The sequence below is a fragment of the Accipiter gentilis genome, chromosome 4 (assembly GCF_929443795.1).
Source record: "Accipiter gentilis chromosome 4, bAccGen1.1, whole genome shotgun sequence".
Taxonomy (NCBI): Eukaryota; Metazoa; Chordata; class Aves; order Accipitriformes; family Accipitridae; genus Astur; species Astur gentilis.
In genome coordinates, this window is record NC_064883.1 from 23770518 (window position 1) to 23793806 (window position 23289).

Consider the following 23289-nt stretch of genomic DNA (forward strand, 5'->3'; position numbering starts at 1 on the left):
GAAGCTTACATGGATTATCTCTCAAATAATAAAAGGCATCACTAGTGCTCTAATGTTAGAGGGATGGAGATAGGTAAAAATAATATGTATGGATACAAATCTCTATGGCTTTTTCTCAGATAATATATGACTACATATATAAAAGACCAGATAATGATGACTACATGTTTCTTTGCTAGTATTTCTGCTTTCCTCTGGCACTTTGAGAGTGCTCAGCATAACCCATGGGCGCAGAGCAGACCCCCACTGCCATCAGCTGCTTACTGAGACCCCAGTGTCAGCCTTTGGGCTGAGCTCCCAGGCACCAGACTGGCCCTGTGTCCCTTGTGATGTACTTCTGCTTCTCATCTTTCACACTGATGTATGACTATAAAATACCTTAAACACGAGTATCTTTTTGCATTGCAGCTATTGCTGTCATGGACTCTGGGAGGCCATTTTCCTTGTTTTGACTTTACACCCACTCAGTTGCCATCAGAGGCTGCATTTTCTTCAAATACACACAGCAAAGTCTGAATTTATCTATGCACTGTCTATGTACTCATAACCTACCACCTGAATTAACCTCCAGAAGTTCACTGCAAAGCCCACAACCTTCTTTTAGTTCAACAACAGCCAGCTGGCACAAAGTCATGTTGGAAGAAAGGAAAAAAAGGATTCAATGGAGAAAATTAATTTAATTTCTGTCTGTGTTAGAAGGAGGCATGGTCCAGAAGGCCTGGAATTTAAAAGCAAACTTGCCTTGTCTTACATGTGATTTTCAGAAGTAGCAGGTGTACTGTTAAATTAATATCAGTTTTACAATATACTTTTAACTTGTTATTAAATTTATTGGTGACCAGTTTAATGTATAATGTGTACCATCATAACAGCTATGGGCATCCCTATAAAGTAATTCTTAAAATGAAAAGGTAAACTCTGCTTAATTTATTCAAGCAAATTGTCTCTCTTGTCAAAAATAGTGTCAAGCTAAATTAGACCACCAGTATTAAAGGCAGCTTTAACTCTCTTCAGCTTTCTATGGAATAATATTCCCTGCCTTGTACAAGTCCCTTTACATCTTAGATAGTATTCCAAGAAACTGTATTTTGAAAAACAGAATGTTCCTTACCTTCATTTTTTTCTTCATCTCCCTCTTTTTCTCCTTTCTGGCAAGATGAGTTCGGTGTTCACTAGAAAATGAGATGTTCAGTATTAGTGAACAATGGAAGCACTTTATAGGTATATTTTTTGCTGGTGGATCCATTTCTATATTAAATATTTTTATAAGCTCAAACAAAACATAACTTTGACTGATCTACCAAATGTATTACCTGATAACATCCATCTGAGTTTTGTTTTTTTCCAGTCTTACTTTGGAGAAGAGAATAACTTGCATAGTTCACTCAGCAATAACTTAATGATATCCTGAGGACAGATACAGAAGTTTTCAACTGGACGATCAGGTGTTACAACTAAGTCTTACTTTTCATTTTGGATGGGAGCCTACTTCGTTAAAAGGCAAAATTAAGAAAGGAAAGCTGAGTCTTATTAGGTACTGAGTTGGACCATTTATTAATATTACATATGCAACTCTTCTGTTCTTTTTGAAATACAGGCTATCCCCAAAAAGGGATTTTATCTCTTTAGTCACATTAGAGCCTCATGGGGCATTAATAAAGCTCTCAGAGAATTATTTTTAAATATGTCAGAGGACTTTGCATTTGTATGCATGTGTCAGAGCATGCTAATATGCAAGAGACACTCAGATGGGTCCCTTTGAGGATCTATTTTCATGCTTAGCTTGTTACTTGACAAAGTACACAGACTCCAGCTGGGTAGCTGGGACTGCAGCTTCAGGAGAGCTGGGGTTAACACCCTGCTGTGCTGCAAAGCCTCCCGTGGGACCTGCACTAGCCACACAGGCCACGAGCACACAGATCCTCGGGTCCTTCTCTGCCTGAATCGATGCTTTCCCCTAATGACCAGAAGCAAACTCCCTTGGCAGCTTTCTAAATCCCAGGGCTCCCACAGCTCATTGCAAGAACAGTGCTGAGCAGGCACTGATGCCAACTAAGGGCTAGCTAGCTACATATAAGCTAGTTCAAGCCAAAATCTTCACATATGATTCTCAGAATACGCATTTCTCTGCCTATGTTGCTCATGAAGCTTACAGCCTCCAGCACAGGCCAAAAAGAAGTCTGCATCCCCAACTCACGGCCCTTAACTCCAGGTCACCGCAGTGTAGGGGGAGGTTCAGGCTTGATTTTTTTACTCACCAAACAAAAGTTTTGGGTCAAACAATTTTAAATCATGCCAGATTTTTAAAAAGGAAAAACTGTTCTGGCTAGAGAAAAATATGAAAGAAAGTGAAGAACATCATCTCAGTATTTTTAAATGGCAGAGTTTCATTCTGAACAGTGCTTCACAGAAGAATGTAAGCAAAGGATTAATAAACAGCAGTAGCAAAGCAATTGTTTTAGGTCTAGCTAACCATTTCACGCATTTTTTTCCTGAAAATTGCAAAATCAGTTATTCCCACAGCTTTAATTAAGACAGTTATCTGTGATGCAGTGAAAGACTTGAATCAGGGCTCCTGCAAATTGAATGGCTGCTCTAAGTACTAAATTGCTGGTAAATCCAAGAGAATCTCTCAAGACCTCCTCTTGGAGGTCTTCCTTCGGGCCTTAGGTTTTCTGGTCTGAGTTCACCTTTTGTAAAGTGAGGACAACAGCATGTGGACCTACTGCAAGACCTTTGGAGCAGACCTTTTTTATTCGGTATTTGTATCATGGGTCTCACTGTGCTAGTACAGAGTGTACGTACTGCTATGGCATGGATAATACATTAAAGACTTTGAAGCTTCTAGGTACAGAGATAAAGGAGGATAGATAAAAACCTCAAAGAGAATTTTATTATGAGTAATATATAAATATAAAAAATAAATGTTCAACATTAAATATTCCAATTCCACTGTCCAAATGCTTCACAGGATATTCTTCAGGAAATTGAAGAACAATAATAAAACAAACTGGCACTGACTAGTCTCATTAAGGAAATACTGAGGACAACAGACAGGTTTGTAGCTACCTTTTATAATATCTCTTCTTCAAGTTGTGAGAGACTGAAAGAGTTAATGTCTCAAATATCATGATGGGGCAAGTTCTGCTTAAGGATGAACCTGCATAGCAAGGAACCACAGGTGAAAAGAAGCCAATCAGCACCCATCAGCAACCGGACAGGGAGAGTGTGCTGGAGGGTGCACAGCTCCGTGTTCTGTTGTGCTGTTCTGATGTGCTGAGCAGGAAAGCTCACCATGCACAGTGAAAGATCGCATCTGCAGGGAAGGGGAAGTTACTCCCCAAACAACCCCCAAGACCACGGACCCATTTCCCAAAGGGTCACACACTGCTCATGACACCTAACTAGCCTAATGTGTTTGAGTGCCCACCCGAAGGAGGGGCAAGGATGATAAAAGGACACAAACTGAAGCCCACATGCGCAATCCCACCGGAACTGGAACCCTCGGCTGACTGGACCAGTGCTGGACTCGGGACCGGTGAAATCTTTCTCTTCTCTCTCTCTCTCTTTTTGATAATGCCTACACCTCATCCCTTCAGACATAAACCGTTGACCAAGTCTGGGACTAGGAGTGGGTCCAGCCACCCCTGGGCTCCTCACCGAGAAGGAGTCTAGAAAGCAAGGGGGTCTGCTCTGAACCTCGTGACTCAATGGGTGTGCTCTCCTTATTGTCTTCCCTGAACTGATCCCCAAATAAGCAAGGCCTGTAGTATGTGTTTGGTGATGTATGGTTAGCGTGTTACACAGTTTACTGACATAGTTTCATGCCGATTTTTGTTGTGAGCATACCAATTTTTGTGGTGAGCATGCCAATTCTTGTTGTGAGTGAATAAATTTGAGTTTTGTGAGATAAAACATCCCTGGTGTTGTTTCACCTTAGTCCTGACCTGGGAATCAGCAAACCTCAGTCATCGTCCTGAGAAATTGGGACGTGACACGAGTATTTTACAAAATATCTTCCAGGCTCTAATCTGATTAGAAACACACTCCTCTTCAATGTTTTTTCTATAGCATAAGTAAGCAGAAATTACTCTGAAACGTGTGCAACCCTTGCTGTCTGTGCTCCTGTATCTTTTGCTCCTGCTTTCCCTTTGAGAGAGAAAAACTGCAACAGTTCAGCTGAATATTAAAATCCATAAAATGGATGGAAAAGAGGGTGCCATAAGAGATGGAGACGTGAATCTCCAGAACTGTTTTTTAAAAACTGTACAGAAGTCTTCTGAGAGTGTCCATTCAGAAGAGTGTGCAGGAAGACTTAAGAGGCAAGAAAGCTCTCAGATATTTATTTTGTATAGCCAGAGTGGATGCTAACCTTTCATTTTCAAGAAATTGATGTTTTGCTTAGTTTGTTCATATTACTTTTTTTTTTTAACAGATGAATAAAAATTCTTCCAACACAATGGCTTTGGCTCCTAACACTTCTAGCAAAAGAGAGACAGTGTGCATATTTGGAACTGGAGATTTTGGAAGAGCTCTGGGGCATAAAATGATGCAGTCCGGCTACCCTGTCGTGTTTGGAAGCCGGAGCACACAGACATCCAGCCTGATTCCCAAGGGTGCAGAGGTGTTCAGCCATGCAGAGGCAGCACAGAAAGCTGCCATCATCATTATCGCAATCCAGAGGCAACATTACAACTTTCTTATATCACTAGCAGAAATTCTGCGTGGGAAAGTCTTGGTGGATGTAAGCAACAACTTAAAAATAAATCAGTATCCTGAATCCAATGCAGAGTACCTCGCTCAGCTGGTGCCTGGCGCTAAGGTTGTGAAAGCCTTTAATACCGTGTCGGCCTGGGCCTTGCAGTCGGGCACATTGGATGCAAGCCGGCAGGTAAGACTGAGCAACTCTATGTCATAGAGTTATATATCATATGGCTTCTTAACAGCTAGACAAAACACACACAAGACACACAAATCAGACAGGGTTGAGATGGTATTTTCACTATAATTGCCCATTTCAAATTAAATGTGAGCTAAAATTTACTTTTGGCATGACAAGGAATATCAATACCTTGCCTCCAAACTTGGTAAGGTGTTTGGAGACACTAGAGAAGCAAGGAAAGAAAGATAGCAGAGCTAAAAAGAGAGAGATGGCAAATCAGGAGGAAATGAGGGTTGCATCAGTTGTTCCTTGGGATTGTAAAGTTAAACAGAAAGGAAATAGGAGGAATATATCAAAGCAAGAATAAAATGAAGAAAGCAAAAAAAGGGAGTCAAAGGATATGATGGGGCAATAGAATGAGTATGGGCAGCAGAAGTGAGCTGGAAGGTGAATAAATTCATAAAGTTTTCTAAATCAGAATCCATCACCACAGAAGTTTAACACAACAGTGTGTACAAACCATTTTAACCAGCTTCTTAAACACAGGTCAGTGAGCACAGAGCTGGTCCTAGGAAGCAACACAGCAGCTTACTCGAAGACAAATCATTTATTACTACCCTGTTTTCTGTCTCTCTGAGGGACAGTGCTCTTGTACAACGCACAAAATCAGCCAGCTACTCCAACCATTGCTAGCTTTGCTTTCTGCTGCCAGATAAATGGTTTTGGCTAAACTAAGGACCCAAGGACTTCCAAGCCTAGGTTCTACAAGCCTTCATCATATCAAACAGAGCAGAAATTGCCCCCTTTCTCCCAGGACCAAAAGAAGTATTGTCTTGACCACTCACAGAAAAGGCTGTTTCTTCACTATTTTCCTAGACTTAGAAAGAAAAATTGAAAATTTTGCTCCTCTGTACTCCTATTGAAAATTTTGCTCCTATTTACTACTATAAAACCTTGTGCTTACAAACTGCTTGCAGGTCTTCAGAAAAGTATGTCAAGTGTTCTAGGCAAAGACTTGTACTAAGTGTGTTACACATTGATCTTTTCAGATACAAAATTTTGCCTCTTGAAACAATCTCCTTCCCCAAAGAAAAGATTAATATTCTTAGTTCTTGGGTTTGTTGGCCAAGAAAGTACCTATAGGCTTCTTTTTGCCTATATAAATTAAGGACAACAGGGAAGCCAACAAACAGCCTGGGAAGCTTGTGCTCATCATCCATACCCAGGCAGGATGGCAGTAGAGAATGTCACAAAAGTGTCTAAATAAAACTTCTGTTTGTTTTTGGCTGCAGGTGTTTGTTTGTGGAGACGACATGGAAGCTAAACAAATGGTGATGGCCATTGTTCGTGCACTGGGTCTCACTCCAGTAGATCAGGGATCCCTCTTGGCTGCTCAGGAAATAGAAAATTACCCTCTGCAGCTCTTTCCAATGTGGAAGTTTCCCGTCCTTTTGTCCCTTGGCTTAACTGCATTCTTCTTCTTCTACTGTTTGGCTCGTGATGTAATTTACCCTTATGTTTATGAAAACAAAGACTTTTCATTTTTTATTGCAATTTCCATTCCAAATCGGATCTGCCCTATATTGGCACTCATCCTTCTTGCCTTGGTTTATCTTCCTGGTGTACTTGCTGCAATTATTCAGTTATACAGAGGTACCAAATACCACCGTTTCCCAGACTGGCTGGACAAATGGATGCTGTGTAGGAAACAACTTGGACTAGTAGCCTTGGCATTTGCTTCTCTACATGTTTTGTACACTCTTCTTATCCCAATTCGCTTCTTCGTAAGATGGAGAATCAGCAGCCGAATCGTCTCCCAGGTAGGTTTTGTTCCCTGCTCTATGTCTTCCTTTCTTCTGTCCCTGTTACAAAGACTACCTTCTATCTCAAGCTTCAGAAATGTATGTGGACATTCTAATGTTCTTTACAATACGGTTGTTTTCCCGGTTTCTGTGTTCCTTTTAACCAGTGGTATATCCAACGTTTGTGGATATTATGTTGAGTTGAGGGGATTTCTGGCTTCAGTCTTCCTCCTACATAGTTTATATATTAATAAAATAAGCAGGGAAAATTTAAACATCAAGAGTAATTTAAAGAAACATATTTCCCTATTTCACCATGTACCTTTAGAATGGGACATATTTTGACTTTCTGACCTCATTTAACAAAGGATCACATACCTGTCCTCAACAGTAGGTCTACAGCAGCATAAAACACGCACCACAATTATAGGTACATGGAACCTATATGTCATGTAATGCCTCTTCTGTTTTTTGAGTAGGTGTTCAAAGTAAATCTCCGATGATTTTCAGAGAGTTAATGTATAACATTTATCTCCTAGTTACCTTAAAGGATATTTTCTGCATATTCATCCTAAAACTGCTATCACTGAGATAAACCTGGTCTTCTTTTCTTCAGGCACTGAACAATAAAACAGAACCACTCAACACCACAAATGCCTGGCTTAGTGATTCTTATTTGGCTTTGGGGATTTTAGGATTTTTTTTATTTGTTCTTCTGGGAATAACTTCCTTGCCTTCAGTCAGCAACAATGTCAACTGGCGAGAATTTCGATTTGTACAGGTAAGAAAAAGACTTATTCCAAAACACCTTCTTGCCTTATAAACTATGACCAGAGACAGGTTTACTAGAGACTTAGGGCTTTCCTCCATTAGTATCTCCAAATGTGATGTGTGCACTATCCACCATCACACAGTGAAAAAAGAATCTACATGGCTATACAGGTCACCTGTAAAAAACCACAACTGCTCTGATGGCTGATTATGGTACAACTGGGATTACTGCATTAACAAGAGAAAATTGGGAAGTCGTGAGCTCCTAAATAACAAACAGAAAGCTGACATTGTGGAATTATCAAATTCCACAAATACTAAGTCGGAAAATATTTTAGCCATTTATTGGGCTAATTTTGTTGGTTCACAAGATAATTCAGTTAAAATCGGTCTGAAAAATTACTTTATAACTCAGATCCTCTCAATGCCAAGCATCTAAGGAGAATCTGCAGTTTCTGCACGCTAAAAACTGCTGTGCCTATAAGCAGGCTGCCCTTGGTAACACTATACTCTCAGCCCCCGTTCAGAGGAAGCTTGGTGCAAGCTGCCATGCCTCTGCAGGAGCTGGGCTGGCAGGGGCAGGGAAGCAAGGGAAGGGGAAATTACTGTCAATGAATGTTTTATCAAGGCCAAAAACTTGCACAGTATGGTAGTTCTGGATGGACTAGCACTAGAGCATATAAAAGCTTGGATCTCTCCACTGAATTTCAGCATTTTCTCTGCATTTTCACAAATACGATAACCAGTAGGCAGTATGTGTGAGCTAGCAAAAATTATCAGGATTGTTGCTGGAGGAAAAAAACAAAGTGTGTTTCACCTAGATCCATTTTATTAAAAAACAATAAGAGCCTTTATATTATACGAAACAGTTTCATTTCAGCAGTCCCCAATTAGCCCCAAAGTTTGCACATTCCACAAAGCTTACCATGTCCTGTAGATTGCATTTGTTCTGGTTTAATTTACTGTTTTAATGTCCCTTTCTTTCTTTCTTTCTTTCTTTGCTTTGTTCTCCCCTAGTCCAAACTGGGATATCTGACACTGATTTTGTGCACTGCACACACACTGGTTTACGGTGGAAACCGGTTCCTGAGCCCATCGTCATACAGATGGTATCTTCCAAACGCCTATATGCTCTCTCTCATTGTTCCATGCATTGTACTGGTTGTCAAATTTGTGCTGATATTTCCTTGTCTAGACAAACCTCTCACACGAATTCGACAGGGCTGGGAGAGGAATCCCCAATACTCAGAACAGTCAAATTACATTATCAATAAGTCTGCTGTATAATTAGACTAACCTGTATTATCAAAAAGAAGAAAAAAAAAAAAAACATTATGAAGGCATATCAAACTGAAGTCCTGAGCCTCCTTTATCTGGAGAGTGAGAGAAAAAGTGAAAAACTTGCCCAGGCCCTGAGTGAAATAAAGCCACCCCAATGACAAACATCAAATACAAGCATTAAAATACAAATCAAATGAGGCCATTTTGTTCATGCACCCCAGGCATACCTTCACACAGGTGCAGGCCCTCTTTTGCTCAGTATATTCCCCCTTGCCTATTCACCCTCCATTCCTAAGAAGGGTATGAGAGAAATAAGTGCTGCTCCATGTCCCTCCTCTGTCGTTCCAAATCTTCTCCAGAGCTGGGCAGAACCAGAGTAACCTTTGGTGTTAGATGGCGTCTGCTCTTCTTCCCTATCCTGCCCATTGGGACTCAGGTCTACATGCACCTACACACACCCACACACACCCACACGCATGAACACACACCCTGCTTCCCCCCTCAGAAGCCACCAGCACCCATAGAATGAGTGCAGGACGGATGCTGGCTGAGGAAGAGCTCTCTTCCTCCCAGTACTAGTTTATCCTCCATTAATATCTAATCCAAAAGAGACCTATGTTCATACCTTAGAGAGGGTTGAGTAAGATTTGTTTGGTTTGTGTACAGGAATTCTAATGTTCAAAGTGTACAGGCCAAGGATTACTGAATCCTTGCTTTTACTGCTCTACCAGAAACTCAGGTGGCAAGGGAATGGAGGAGAGACCAAAATGGCAGAAAGATGTGAGATGTGCTCATGAGCCTAAGCTTCTCAAGTATAGGCAGAAAGTGGTCGGTGATTATTTTGTGTAAGCAGTGAGTTGTAAGGAAAGAAACTGAAGGAAAATCCTATTCTATGAAGGGGTTGTATTATATGTCATGGTTATATCTCATGAAGATAATATTGCTGATTTTTCAAAAAATAAACCTTTGGATGCAATATTACAGATATTCTATGAAAATAAACATATTTTAACCACAATAAAGAATTTTTTTTTTACAGTATTGAGCTCTGTTATCATTTCTGGAGTCTCTTTTGATACAGTGCAGCTGCTGCTATGCTTAGTTGCACAAAGGTGTTGGAATGCCTTGGGGGAAGGAATAAAATAGGATCCTGTCTTCAGCCAGCTACCTGGGCTCACCTTCTCCCATTGTTGTTTGCTCCTTGGATGCTTGCATAAACAGATCTTTGCGTAGTCATCAAAGTAGGCTGAGAATGTTGTGGAAAAACAGGATCCAGCTGGGATGGTGACCTCCTGTTAAATTGCGAACAGAGGATCTGACAGCCTCCTTCACATTGGAGAATAAAGAAAAGGCAAACTGTGTTTGTTTTTATAGCAGGAGAATTGCTTACTATCTTTTGTCTCTCTGTTTTTCTCCTCCCTGTCCATACAGAGGATAAATACTCATGAATACAAAAGTATAAGCATGCTAACTAGTGTAGCTAACTGTACTTTCAAACAGGCACTATCAAGCAGATTTAAAAAAACAAAACAACAAAACTATCTGAATGATGCTTCTCAAAACATTTCTCAAAAACGGAGTCTTTTTCAGTTCTGGACATACATCCCCTCTTCATGTCATCCTCTGGCCCAGAAAGAACCTGTTGTTAATGCCCAAAAGAATGGTAAAGGTGTCTGGGATATCAGCAATTGATGGAGCCAGGTTTCTTCGAAATAATTCTGGCACCAAGTACTCTTACTAACCAGCACTGGTGCATATGTCATACTTGGCATGTCATAAGCTGATATGCATATGGTTGATGTAGGTCTATACAGTTTTCCTTGACCCATCTCATGATGGAGTAGTACTCCATTTCAATCTTCCTTCAAAGGTTTTCCATGTTAATCTTACAGACTCATTTACTGCAGAGGGGATTGGGTATGGGCTCAAAATGCCTAAGCAACAACACTGTTGTGAGGATGCCTATAACAGCTCTTTACAGCTCCCTAAAGATGCGAGGCAGAAGCAGCAGCAAGAAGAACAAGACAGTAGGTGTGTTTATCTGTGTATAGAGGTAGAAGAGAAAGGGACAGGCAAAGGTAGAAGAGAAAGGGACAGGCAGAGCAGAAAATAAGTAGCAGCAGCCTAGAGTGATTATCCTCTAGATTTGCCATTTTGGGGCCAAATTCTGACCTCAGTGACAGTTACTCCAGATTTATGTTAGTACAAATTGTAACAGTTCCAAGACAGTAATACAGATCGGGGGGGGGTGGGGTGGGGGGGGTGGGGGGTATTACTTTTTAAAGGATTTATTTTCAGGGCGTCTGCCTATCCTGATACAGATCTAAAATCCGCCCTTTTCTCTCTCTCACAGCTGAACCTACGGGTTGGAGTTTAAACTGCAACAGTCGTGGCAAGTAACACCCATTTAGAAGCTATGCTTTCTGAAATACAAACATTGCAAATGCTCTGCCTCCTTTCCTCTCATTGAACAGGCTCCTGTGTGTTTCTGAGTGCCTTGTGTTAAAGAGAAGCACAGGCCAAACCAGGTCTTCCTTATTTTTGCCGAGAATGAGTGCAAAGTAACTGCAGCTTGACTGAATACTGCCTATATATTCACTCACTACTAAACCATAGTCTCAAATGCACACAGGACTATAGCTCCTGCAGGAAAGACAAAAGGACTTCTTGAGGGACTGATATCACGTTGCTTTGTTACGCTAAAACACAGGCGGAGATTTACTGAAAATGCTAAGCGGCTAGGTATGATTTGCAATTTGCTGTTTACTCCAAGAACAAAGTGCCAATATCTGCTGTGTACAAACCGAGGAGACAATGCTGTTTGTTTGCACGGGGTGCGTGTGCGGCAGCTCTCAGGAGCTGATCCAAAGCCCTCGCATCTGAAGTCAGCAGCAGGCTCTTTGTTGACTTCAGTAGATAATAGGTCAGATCTCCAGCAGCACTTGTTTTTCCAGTCAAAGTGAGGGATTTCATATCCTGTTATTCTTGGGCAGCTGGGGAGTATTTGTTTCACAAATTTACATATTTATTTCTTGAACATTGTAGAGAAAACAAATTCCTTCAGTAATCTTACATGATAGCTAAACTAAAAGCATTCAAGTGGCAATATTTTGAAAACAATAGCCAGTGTTATGAAAACTGTTCGTAGCTTGTATACATTTCTCATGGCTGAGCTCTTCATATTTTAATATTTTTTTTTATGTACTGACAAAGCCTGGTCAGAGAGGAGATCAGAAGGATCATGAAATGAATTTTGGAAAGGGCGTTTTCCATATCGTTCCCAGAAACCAAGAAGAGCCTTTATGTGCATATGAACACAATGCCATTCTAAGAATTCCTGCAGGAATAAAGCATTGACTCTCAATCTACTTCTAAATCAGAGTCAACACTTAGAAAATATAAATTACAGCTCTTCAAATAAATTGTCACATGGACATTGTCATGATAACACCTAAGCTTGGACTTCATTGCATAAGAAAGTTTTATTCTGATGGAGAGCACTACAGCATAGTGTGATTTTTAGACTTCTACATCCTGCATGATGTGGCTAATTTAACTTCCTTTTGCCTTTTTGTTATACCCAGGGAATATCCGTTTCAACCAAAAAAATGCACTTATTAGTGAAAAGAAATTATTTTAATTAATTTGATTTACTGGAGACAGTAATGGGATGTCAGACACACACTGGCCCCAGGGGATGCAGCTGACACCACAGACACTGCTGGATCTTGAGCCATGGAGATCCGAGCAATTCCCTTCAGTTCCACCACACCACACTCTGAGTCCTGAGATCTTATTTTTGCCCTAAAGCATGACCTTCTGTCAGCCTTCTCTGCCTCATCTAACAGTCACTTCTCACTCTAAGACAAGACTGTTCATGACCCAGTCTAGAAAGCCCCTTTTTTCCATCATGTCAGCTTTTTGCGGCTTCGCTCTTGTTACCTCCTAGCAGACACAAGATTTTACAAGAGCACCTCTTGTCTCAAACACCAGTGAGCCTGTTTGACTCACTAGTCCAAATAATGAACTGGTGAATAGTATGAACACTCACAGGAACTATGTAACATATGCTTAGCTGCTCTTCCATACTATGATTAACATATTTAATAAATCTTCAGTGTTCCCATAATAGCCTAAATATGGCTTCTCTTCCGTGCACAATGGAAGCTTTTGTCTCCTCCAGAGACCCTTTTTTTCCTCTGCATTCTACACGCTTCTGTTGTGGATCACCATTTGTATCTCTAATTCCTGACATTAACATGAATGATTTCCTCCCTGGAAGAAGATGATATTCCTCAAGATTTTTATATATATATATCACCATGATAAGAAAAGCTGCACATCTCCTATTGTTGCACATTGCCTTAATTTAATGTTCTTGAATCTGGGAGTCCAGAATTGACATAAATATTAGCTCTGACATGAATAGACCCCTGACATATTATTTTCTTATGAGGAACTTCAGTGCTACAAAAAAAATATACTGCAGAACCTTGAGAGGACATGCACAGACCTCAGAGAATTGCATGAAACTTAGCTAATGTCTCCAAATGCTGCAAACCAGAAATGGTTGTGGTTTTTTTTAAATGGCTTCACACACATTCCTCTCTCTTTTTGCTTCCACATCCAGATTTGCTTATTATTTGAGATTCATTCAAATACAGCCCCTTCACTGTGCTGGCTTCTCTTCACACTTCCTCAGATTTAATCTAGGGAAAGCTTAACTGCAATCAGTAGACTCAAGCTATTAAACATCAGTGCAGAGGCCTTTCCTAGTTTATTACCCATTAATTTTTTTTCCTCCCAGTTTTATGGAAGATGAGAAAGTGTAGTCTCTATAAATCTCTCTTTAGAGACTTCAGAAAATAGATAAATGAAAAATGAAAAAATGTTAAGTTATTGTAATATGCTTATCATTGTAGGACACAAGTGGTTGAACACCACTAGACCAAAACAGAATGTCCCAAAACAGGCATGTTTGGGACAGATTATCTATGACTGAGTGCTGGCATAGAAAGAGGGAGGTATTTTCAGAGAATCATTCTGGACAAAAGTATATGGAATGAAAGTAAAAAATTTATTAGAATGAGAGAAAGAGAGAAGGAAAGAAGGAAAAAGACAAACCTGTTTTTCTTCTTTCTTACTGGCTCCATGACAGAAAATGTCACACATTTTTCGTTGCATTGTACCAATTATTTCAGTACCTTATAAATAATTAAATGAAGAGTTTGATCTTGGCAGCCCCAGAAGTCCAACCCATGATTTAGAATCCCACCATAGCCTTCTTTCCCCAGTCTAAATTGGTACAAATCAGCCTATTTTCTCATCCTGTACAACAACCTTTCCAAAGGTAGCTGCCACTCCACCCCACCCCACTCACTGTTGAGCAGCAGCAGTAGCAAACCCAGCTGTGCATCAGGCACAAGACTTACATGGCTCAGTAGTGAATACAGCTGGAAAAACTGTTTCCCTGGGGGAAAAGAATCAGGAGAGATGCCAGTCTCCAACTGGTCAGATACAGGACAGAGACTGCTTAAAAGACTGCTCTGTTTCAATGTGAGACACCATCATCTTCATTTTATAGCTAAAGAACTGAAGCGAAATCAAACACAGGACTTCACTGAAGAAAAGCTAAACCATTAACGTGGCAGGAAAATTTGAACCAAAGGAAACCCCACAATACTCAATGAAGAAGACGAGTGAGAGCTGGACAGGGTGAGCAGAACTTGACAAGGTGGCCAAAGGGCTAGTCCCTGGGAGAACGGAGGGGATGGGGCAGCTTCCCCTCCCCACTTGGCCAGCAATGAATCAGAGCTTTGGGAGCCCCGGGACAGGACAGAGGCAGTGCCCCCATCCCTCCTAACCAGCCCAGGCAATCGGAGGGAATGGGTGCAGAAGTAATTGCAGGGAATTATGTTAAATACATACAGGATTATAGTTCATTTGTTTTGCTTGTAGCTTCTGTTTTCCAATCCCATAAGTAAAGATTGGAAAGCAAATCCCATCTCTAATTGGATTGGTCTAAAGGTCAAACCTCAAGTCACACTGCAGAAACTCCAGTCTTGTTTTACTATCAAGTCTGCCTAACATTGTTGAGCTAAATAAATCCAACAACTTAAGATACTCGGTCTTGCCAGAGCCTGACAGATACCGCCTCTCCAGTTACAGAAGTCCAGGAGGGATGAAGGGGCTTGTGCAGCTACATGCTGACCTCTGGGACAATACCAAATACCCAAGCACCACTGAATACCTTGAATCACTGAAAACCTTCTAGCTTCTCTTCTTCAAACAAACAAACACCCGTGTTCCCTGGCAAAGCTGTCTTCCCTGCCTTTTACAAAGAAGCTGATGCTTAGATTCACACTTAACTGCCATCACAGACATATCCCAAGTTTTTTTAATGATCCCTGTGTCAGTGATTCATGCAACATCATGTAGGAAGTCAGAGGCAAGGAGAGGAATTGGATGCAGGTTTCCTGAAGCTGAGGATAGTTCTCTAATTACGAGGAGCTTTACAGATTAGAGAGCCAGAAGGCAACCTTATGATTAGCTATTCTCTCTTCCTGCAGAACACGGGCTGTAGACACTGCCTGAATTAATTCCTTTCTGAATTATCAGAAGTTGTCATATTTTTCAGTTCACAGACCCCTACAAATTTTCCAACAGTAATGCAGATTGCTGTAAAGTTTAAGCTTCCTGACAACATGCAGTTTTATCCTAGTTACCATTTGTTATTGCTGGCAGGTAATCCATTAAAACAGGCTGAAAACTCCTGAATTAAAGATATTCTGAAAGAACTGCTGAACTTGATTTAAACATTAGAAAATTCACCACAACTTTTGGCAAATTATTTTGACAGCTGATTACCCTCACTTCAATGTATGTAATAATATATATATACATAGCCTGAATTTTTTTTAACTGTAGTATTCAGCCAACATAATTTATGATTTCCATGACTTATCTGAAGTGTCCAGAATGGTGGCTATATATGGAACATATATATTACTCCAGAGAAGCAGCTCGGGTATAAGAAGAGAAAATGTGATTTTATATATATATTTATGGAGAAATATAAATCATACTGGTCCTACTGCATATGTGGAGATACAACCACACTCTAAAGTCTCTTGATGATGACAATGAAAGACTCAAGGTACCTCCAACTACAACTTTTTTCATTTTTAACTTAAAAAAACAAAGTAAAGTAAAAAACCAAAAATTTTAACAGTCACTGCAGATAATCTCAAATTTGAACATAATTTCACAAAAAATAAATGCTAATAAAAATTTGTTAATAACACTGTGAAAACAGCTAGTATGTTACCTGCAGAATTACAGTTTCTGTAGCCTACTCTGGTACATCCATATGGAGAACAACCACCGCATAAGTAGGTTTCTAGGGAGTTTCTCAGGAATTAGCTGCAGGCCCACCATTACACATAACAATTCTAAACAAACACAAAATCATTGCTGAGGAAATGTGCAAGCTCTATTACCCTGGAAATCCTTATGAGCAATGGAGGTCAGACACATGAAGTCGATTTGATGAATGGTGCATTTTCAGCCACGACACCATTGAATCCAGCTCTGCAGAAGGTCATTGTAGAAGAACAAAGACTGCATGCCACACTTCCAGCCCGAGGAGATGTAGCCTGCAAAGCACTGGCTAAAAACCATTCACAGAGGGCCTACTAAAAAGGGTTATGAACCATGTTCAAATACGCAAGGGGAGTAGGAAAGGGAGGACAGGAGAAAGATCTAACATGGTCTCGTGATTTTCACATGTACAGGGAGGGAAAGGTACTCAACTGCTGCAGAGAGCAATGGCTGCGTACTGTTCCACGCTGTGAAAGGGACAATGAAGACTCTGGTGAAAAGTCCATTACACCAAAAATGGTCTAAGAATGTGGAAATATTCCTTACATTTACAGACTACAGGAATTTAATTCATTCATTTCGGGGAAAAAAGTTACAGGTGAATGCAATAAAACATACTCAGGTCACTATCCTATTGATAAAATTTCATGATCCAGTAACTGGGAAAAAGCAGCTCATGTGTTTTATGAAACAGCAGGAAAAAAATACAAGCTATGAAAACATATGCAACTCTGGGACTGTTTAACAGAGCAGCAGGTGTGAGAAAAGCATAGAGGGAGATATCACATAAGCTTCAGATAAAACCACAAGTGTACTTAGGCAGCTTTGACTTGGTTCAAAGGTGCAACTCCATTTAAATCACTCTACCCAGAGGCTGAGAGTAAAGAAGCTTGTTCAATTCTTCCCAGGTTTAGGTATTTGACATTTGATGCTGTTGGACTTATTTTCAAAGAACACACATAAGGAAATACATGGCTCCATCACAACAGCTCTTTCCAAAGAAAAGAACATGAAGACTAATAAGCTGTAAATGATCAGGTTAGGAGAAGTACTAGAACCATTAGAGAGACAAAGCACAAGTATCAAATATCATTATCCCAGCACAAGAAAGATACAACAAAAATGCTTGGAGTTAAAGCCATATGATTAGATTAAATCATTTTTAGATTAAAAACCTTCTGGTTGTGCCTTGAAGACTGTACTGAGGTTGTGTGGTGGGGTTTAGGTAGCAGGGGAGGGGCTGCAGGGGTGGTTCCTGTGGGAAGCTGCTGGAAGCTTCCCCGGCTCCAGGTCAGACCTGCCTCTGGCCAAGGCCAAGCCCATAAGCGATGGTGATGGCACCTCTGGGAGAACAGATTTGATAAAGGGAATGTGCAGTCAGTAGGGGGATTGGAATGTGAGAGGAACCCCTCTGCAGACACCGAGGTCAGTGAGGAAGGAGGGGAGGAGGTGCGCCGGAGGAGGGGATGCCCCTGCAGCCCGTGGTGAGACGGCAGGCTGCCCCCCCCAGCCCACGGAGGGGAGCGGGGGAGCAGATGCCCACCTGCAGCCCAAGGAGGAGCACGCACCGGAGCAGGGGGATGACCCCAAAGATGGCCGTGACTCCATGGGAAAGCCTGTGAGGGAACAGCCTGTGCCTGAAGGACTGCAGCCCATGGAAAGACCCACGCTGGAGCAGCTCATGAAGGACTGCAGCCCATGGGAAGGACTCACGTTGGAGGAGTTCATGGAGGACTGTCTTTCGTGGGAGGGACCCCACGCTGGAGCAGGGCAAGAGTGTGAGGAGTCCTGCCCCTGAGGAGGAAGGAGCAGCAGAGACGACGTGTGATGAACTGACACAACCCCCATCCCCATCCCCCTGTGCTGCTGGTGGGAGGAGGTAGAGAAAATCAGGACAGAAGTTAAGCCTGGGAAGGGAGAGGTGGGGGGAAGGTGTTTTAAGATTTGGTTTTACTTCTTATTACCCTTGTGTTGATTTGATTTGTAGTAAATTAAATTGATTTTGTTTCTTCCCCATGTTGAGTCTGTCTTTTGCCCATGACCATAATTGGTGACGGATCCCTCCCTGGCCTTGTCTAGACCCACGAGCTTTTCTTTAAGCTGGGCTTAAACCACAACAAAGACAAAACCAGTGAGAATAATTATCCTTTTATTATCATATGGGTGGATTCACTGTCTCTTGCAAAAATTAGATCAAATGTTGTTGCTGGTGTGGATGCTTTAGTCAAGCCTAAGTCACTGAGTTTAGCATAGGGACACCAGCATTGGATGAAACATTAATGGCCTGTGTAATGCAAAAGGTTACGCTGCATCAAAAAATGCTTTTTTATTCTTTAAAATGTGGGAATGAGTGTGTGAATGCTACCACTTGCATACCTCTTGCTTATTCTTCTGAGAGTTCCTAAAAACAGACAAATGAAAAAATGATCATGCTGTTTCATCATCTGCTGCTTTCCCCACATGGTTATGAAAAAAAACCAACCAAAAACTGCAGAGTTTCTTAAGTAGGTCACTCTAGTACAAGCACAGAGTATATGTAAATAAAAAGCCATGGATTTTCCCCTTAGCTATCTGGAGAGAAGTTTCAGTGATCAGTCCAAACACTGTTTCTGTCAGAGATGTGCCAGGAAAAACAGTAAAAATGAATTTAGTAAAAAATATAGTAACAACTTCGTAAGTAGGGATGTTTCATTTTTAGGAAATACACAATAATAAAATAAACTAACTAAATCTATCTGTTACCTATGGCAGAAGCAGCAAGCTAAAAAGGGAACACAAGAACACAAGTGCAAGAACTAGGTGTAGTGCTAATGCATTCTGTGAACGTGCCTTAAATCTCAATCTTGGATGTAGTAAATGCGTAAATAAGATTACTTCTGCTGAATATTCATACTGTAATTAGTTGAATTATGGAAGTTCTACCTAAAGCTTTTACAAATTAAATAAGTGGAAAGACTCAGAGGGAAGAAAAAAAAAGTCTTGTTTGTTTATGAGGAGGTAAAGAGAAGTGTATGAAGGTAGACAGAATCAGAGGCATCTGACCACTGTTTACACCCTGAGCTCCAACTCCTGCATCAGAAGAAAATCAAGTCCCCAAATCAATAAGAAAATCAGGTACGAAGTACTCATACCTAACATATATCTACATTGAAGACAACTTTTAAAATCAGGTCTTTCAGCCAGGACAATGATACACCTTAACATGCCTCCATGTTTTATTCCCGAGAGGAAGAGGGCAGTATTTGCAGAGAATTGCTTTCTGACTAGTTTTATTAACAGAGTTCATGAGGGAAACAAAATAAAGCACTCCTTTTAATCTATACTCATTCTCCATCCCCCTCTACCCCACTCACTTCTTAAGGAAAGCAAACCTCCAGAGGAAGCAGACTTATTTACTTCTCAGATGGAAAAAGCCTGGCCACTTCTACAAGCATGAAGATAGATATCTGTGACCTCCTCTCCCAAGTAAGTTTTCAGCAGAGAGCTTCACAAGACAGTTCACTGATTCAGTCTTTGCATCACTGTAAGTTCCTGTGCAAAATAGGACTATGCAGGTATAACTTGCTGTGCCCATTACCAGTGAAGAACTCGGGTCCCTTAAATCCAAGATAATGGTGGTCATGATCATAATAACCATATATAACCACCTTACATGTCAGAACTACTACGGAGTTGGCTCTGCCCTGAATATGTTTGCAGGTTTATTAGACTATAGCTTTGGGGTTTTTTTTCCCCCAGTCTTTCATATTTTCATTAGCTTCCACTCTAGAACATGATGAGAACACTAGTTTTGATCAATTTTGTGAAGTATGTGTGTGAAACATGTATGTGAAAGGCTGACAATGCTTTGTGGTGTTAGATTTGGCCATATTATGCCTAAGCTAAATCCTCAGAAAGTTATACTAGATATTAGCCAATAGGAAAGGTGATGAAAAACACCAGAAATGAACAAAGACACAAAACCCATGGATGAAAGCAGAAAGGGAGGAGGGTGGGGACATCCTTAGACAGTTATACAAACATCCTAATCCAGGAAAGTGTGGAGCTGACTGTGCTTATCCACAGCTTTGCTGGTTTCACAAGGGCTTTAGCCAGCCATGGGAGCCCATCCTTGAATGGACACTGCCCAGACTGGGCTCCCACATCTGACAGCAGCTCCAAACTTCAAAGAGCCTTTTTTTTAGTGTTTGCTGCCACCAACCGATTGCTCTAACTTTTAAAGAAAATTCAAAGGGAATCGGAAAGCTTTGCTGGAAACTTGCAGAGTACTCTTAAACAGCTCAAGGCCCTGATGTAATCCCTGGATGTAATGTCAAGCATGCACAACAGCCAGTGATTATTACCCTCTGTAAATATTCCTAGAGCAGGCAGATTATATAAAAATATGTATTGTTGTTAATGATAATATACAGTTATCAGAACACCAAAACCATAAAGTTCTGTAGCTTTTTTTAATTAGAGAGCCCTAAACTTTTTGAAGCACAGAGTACAGCAACTGACAGCCTATCTGGTCTCTTTACCCTTTTACTTTCTCATAAGCCCTATGCGCAGTTTCAAACAACATATGTGGATGTTTTAACTAAGAGGTGATATAGAACCCTTATTTTATTTTCCTGAAAATTCTAATCATTTTACTGGAAGAATAAGGAAGAACCACCTATAATGTACATGCTAACAACGCTGAGCTACAAAAGAAATGGACAAGAAAGAAGCATCAATATGACAACAACAAAAAAAAAGGTGTACAAGACATCTGACAAATCTGAAATCAGAACAATCTGTATAGCATCAGCTGACCTGATAGCCATGGTACCATGTCCTGAAGCTCAATGCACCAAATATGACTGTTTTAATACATTATTATACAGAGCTGGCTTTAATAATACAGTATTATTAAACAGATTTCTGACTTTATTTGACTAATCATGATCTTGCTTGTAGACGGTGCTCACTCTTTCTAGGTAGACAAAAAGATCCTCACCCCCAACAGACAGAAGAGAAATGATTGCGGTGATCTAGTTCATATAAAAGATGGCAAAATGGAATACTTGAAGTGGCAAGACTTACAGCTTATTTTAGAAATAAAATACTGCTTAGAAAAAAAAAAACTGCTTAACCAATCTAGTTATTTAGAACTATCATACCCAAACATTTAGATATTAGCCAAAAACTTCAGAGTGGTTTTCCAAAAATATATTCATAAACCTATGCTTTTTCCAGTAAGAGAACCTATATATAAACTCCTAAACTACCGTTAGATATTTAAAAAGGGAGTTTGGCACAAAGAACATCTCAGGAATATTACAGCTTCTATTACAGATCAGCACTGAGACCCAAGGAGCTGCTCCCGCAGCAGGTATCTGAGGCCTGTCTAGGTGGGTTCCGTTTCTACCTTTGGCTGAACTTATATTTGTATATGGTAAAAATCAGGCATAAATTAGAAAGCCATCAAGCACGGGCTGATGTGCCTGTATTAGAAGCACCAGTGTGACATCTGGTGGGCACTTTTTGGGACAGCAACAGGCTGCTCCTTCAATCTTTAGCAACTCAGAAAGGTTGTAAGAAATGAAACAAAAGGAGAAAAAAAGCTAATATGAGGAACAAGAAAAACAGAATAGACTATACATCTGAGAAAAAATATTTAAAAAAAAAACCACAGCTAGAGGAAGAAATTTTGTGTTCACTAGCATTGCTTTAAGAGTGTACTCAAGTATGATAAACTTTTGAGACAGGAACTGCAAATACATCTTGTTGGCCGCTTCAGGATGTGTGTTGCAATATTTGAGGAATTTTCAACACACATCATGTAGTAACAACAACAGTAACCAAAACAGGCACCAAGTGGAGACATCACGATCAGGAAAGTGATTTTACTCCACAAGGTTTAGCACCTCTCTTTCACTCCAGGCATGCTGAAACTTGTAATTTCCCCAAATGCTAGAAACTCCATTGCATCATTTGTGGTAGTGGGTCACTTAAACAAACAAGCAAATAAAAAAACCTTTATTTTCTCGGAGTTGTTTATTTGCATGCCACTTACACTATGCGAGTCACATTCAAACCAGCCCAAGACATTTCCCCAGTAATTCAGCCAGTCTCATTGATTATGGAAATTACAGCTCAGCAAACAAAGATGAATTCTGGCAGCACTGCAGTGGCATCAACTCAGTTCAAGCACTAGACATGGACAGAATAAACACTATCTGCCTAGATTCTCAAGAAACCTAGGAGGTAAAAATGAGAGCCCAAATGGACATCAGGCATCTAATGGGTGACAATCACAGAATTTGGACACCTGAAACACCATTTCTATGATCTACATGCTGGTTTTATGCCCAGACGTACTGCCCCATGGCTGACTAACCAGCTATGAGCTTATTTCCCACCTACCACCACTCTGGTACTCCAGCAGAGCATATCCTTAAATCCTCCAACTGGATCATTTGGCAGAACCAAGCAAAGTGAAAAACATGGTGGGAAAAACAGCACAATGCTTTTTTTTTTTTTTTTTTTTTTCATAAATAATACATAACTAACCCCTAAAGCTTAGGGGTTTCACCCACAAAGTTGCAGAAATGACTTTTAGGCTACCTAAGAACAAGCTGTCCTTTAAATTCCTAGCTCAAGGAGATTTTGTAAAACAAGATGCTTCAGCTCACATATTAAAACAAAGCCACTGTGCAACTGAAAATTTAATCAAGAGAACAAACAAGTAGGAAACTTTTCCTTTAGCCCACAGATTATGCATTTCAGGCCTGGCCTCCTGGACTATTTGTCCATTGTTTCAATAGACAGCCACAGGTTTTTAATGAAGTCATTCCAAAAATAGGGAGTGGAACTAGGAATACCCTCTTGTAGCTGGACACCTAAAACACTGCTTCAGAAGAATCAGGCTTCGCAGCACTTTCCATCTCCATCTGGGAGTTTTACAAGCTAATGCCTATCTACCAGCCAGTACAGCTGAGTCCTACTCTATCGGAAGGTAAAGTAGCATAATATATATTCTGATTTATATCAGGACATACATGCTGACACATGATTGCAAAAAGTGCGGTACAGAGGGAATCAGAAGCCTTATCACTGAACTTGTTCTGTGCTGCAATCTTTTACACAGAGTTCATTTTCCTACTCTGGCTTCTGTCTGGCAAAAACAGAACAGATCTGAATCGTGAC

The 23289-nt window shown here is 40.5% G+C and overlaps 1 protein-coding gene across 5 annotated transcripts in view; it reads left to right on the forward strand.

Annotated features, from left to right (window-relative positions):
* The window catches only part of STEAP4 (STEAP4 metalloreductase), a 29619-nt gene extending 11587 nt beyond the window's left edge, over window positions 1-18032 (forward strand). For 2 of the 5 annotated variants that reach the window (XM_049798548.1, XM_049798547.1), the window contains exons 2-5: window positions 4436-4891; window positions 6175-6702; window positions 7301-7465; window positions 8473-9747. In XM_049798548.1, coding sequence (XP_049654505.1) covers window positions 4436-4891; window positions 6175-6702; window positions 7301-7465; window positions 8473-8742 — 1419 coding nt within the window. In that variant the 3' untranslated portion in view covers window positions 8743-9747. Of the gene's footprint in view, window positions 1-1348; window positions 1446-2971; window positions 3058-4435; window positions 4892-6174; window positions 6703-7300; window positions 7466-8472; window positions 9748-11089 lie in introns of those variants that run through there. The other 3 variants (XM_049798550.1, XM_049798551.1, XM_049798552.1) reach the window with 3 other exon arrangements.
* The last annotated feature ends 5257 nt before the right edge of the window (window positions 18033-23289 follow it).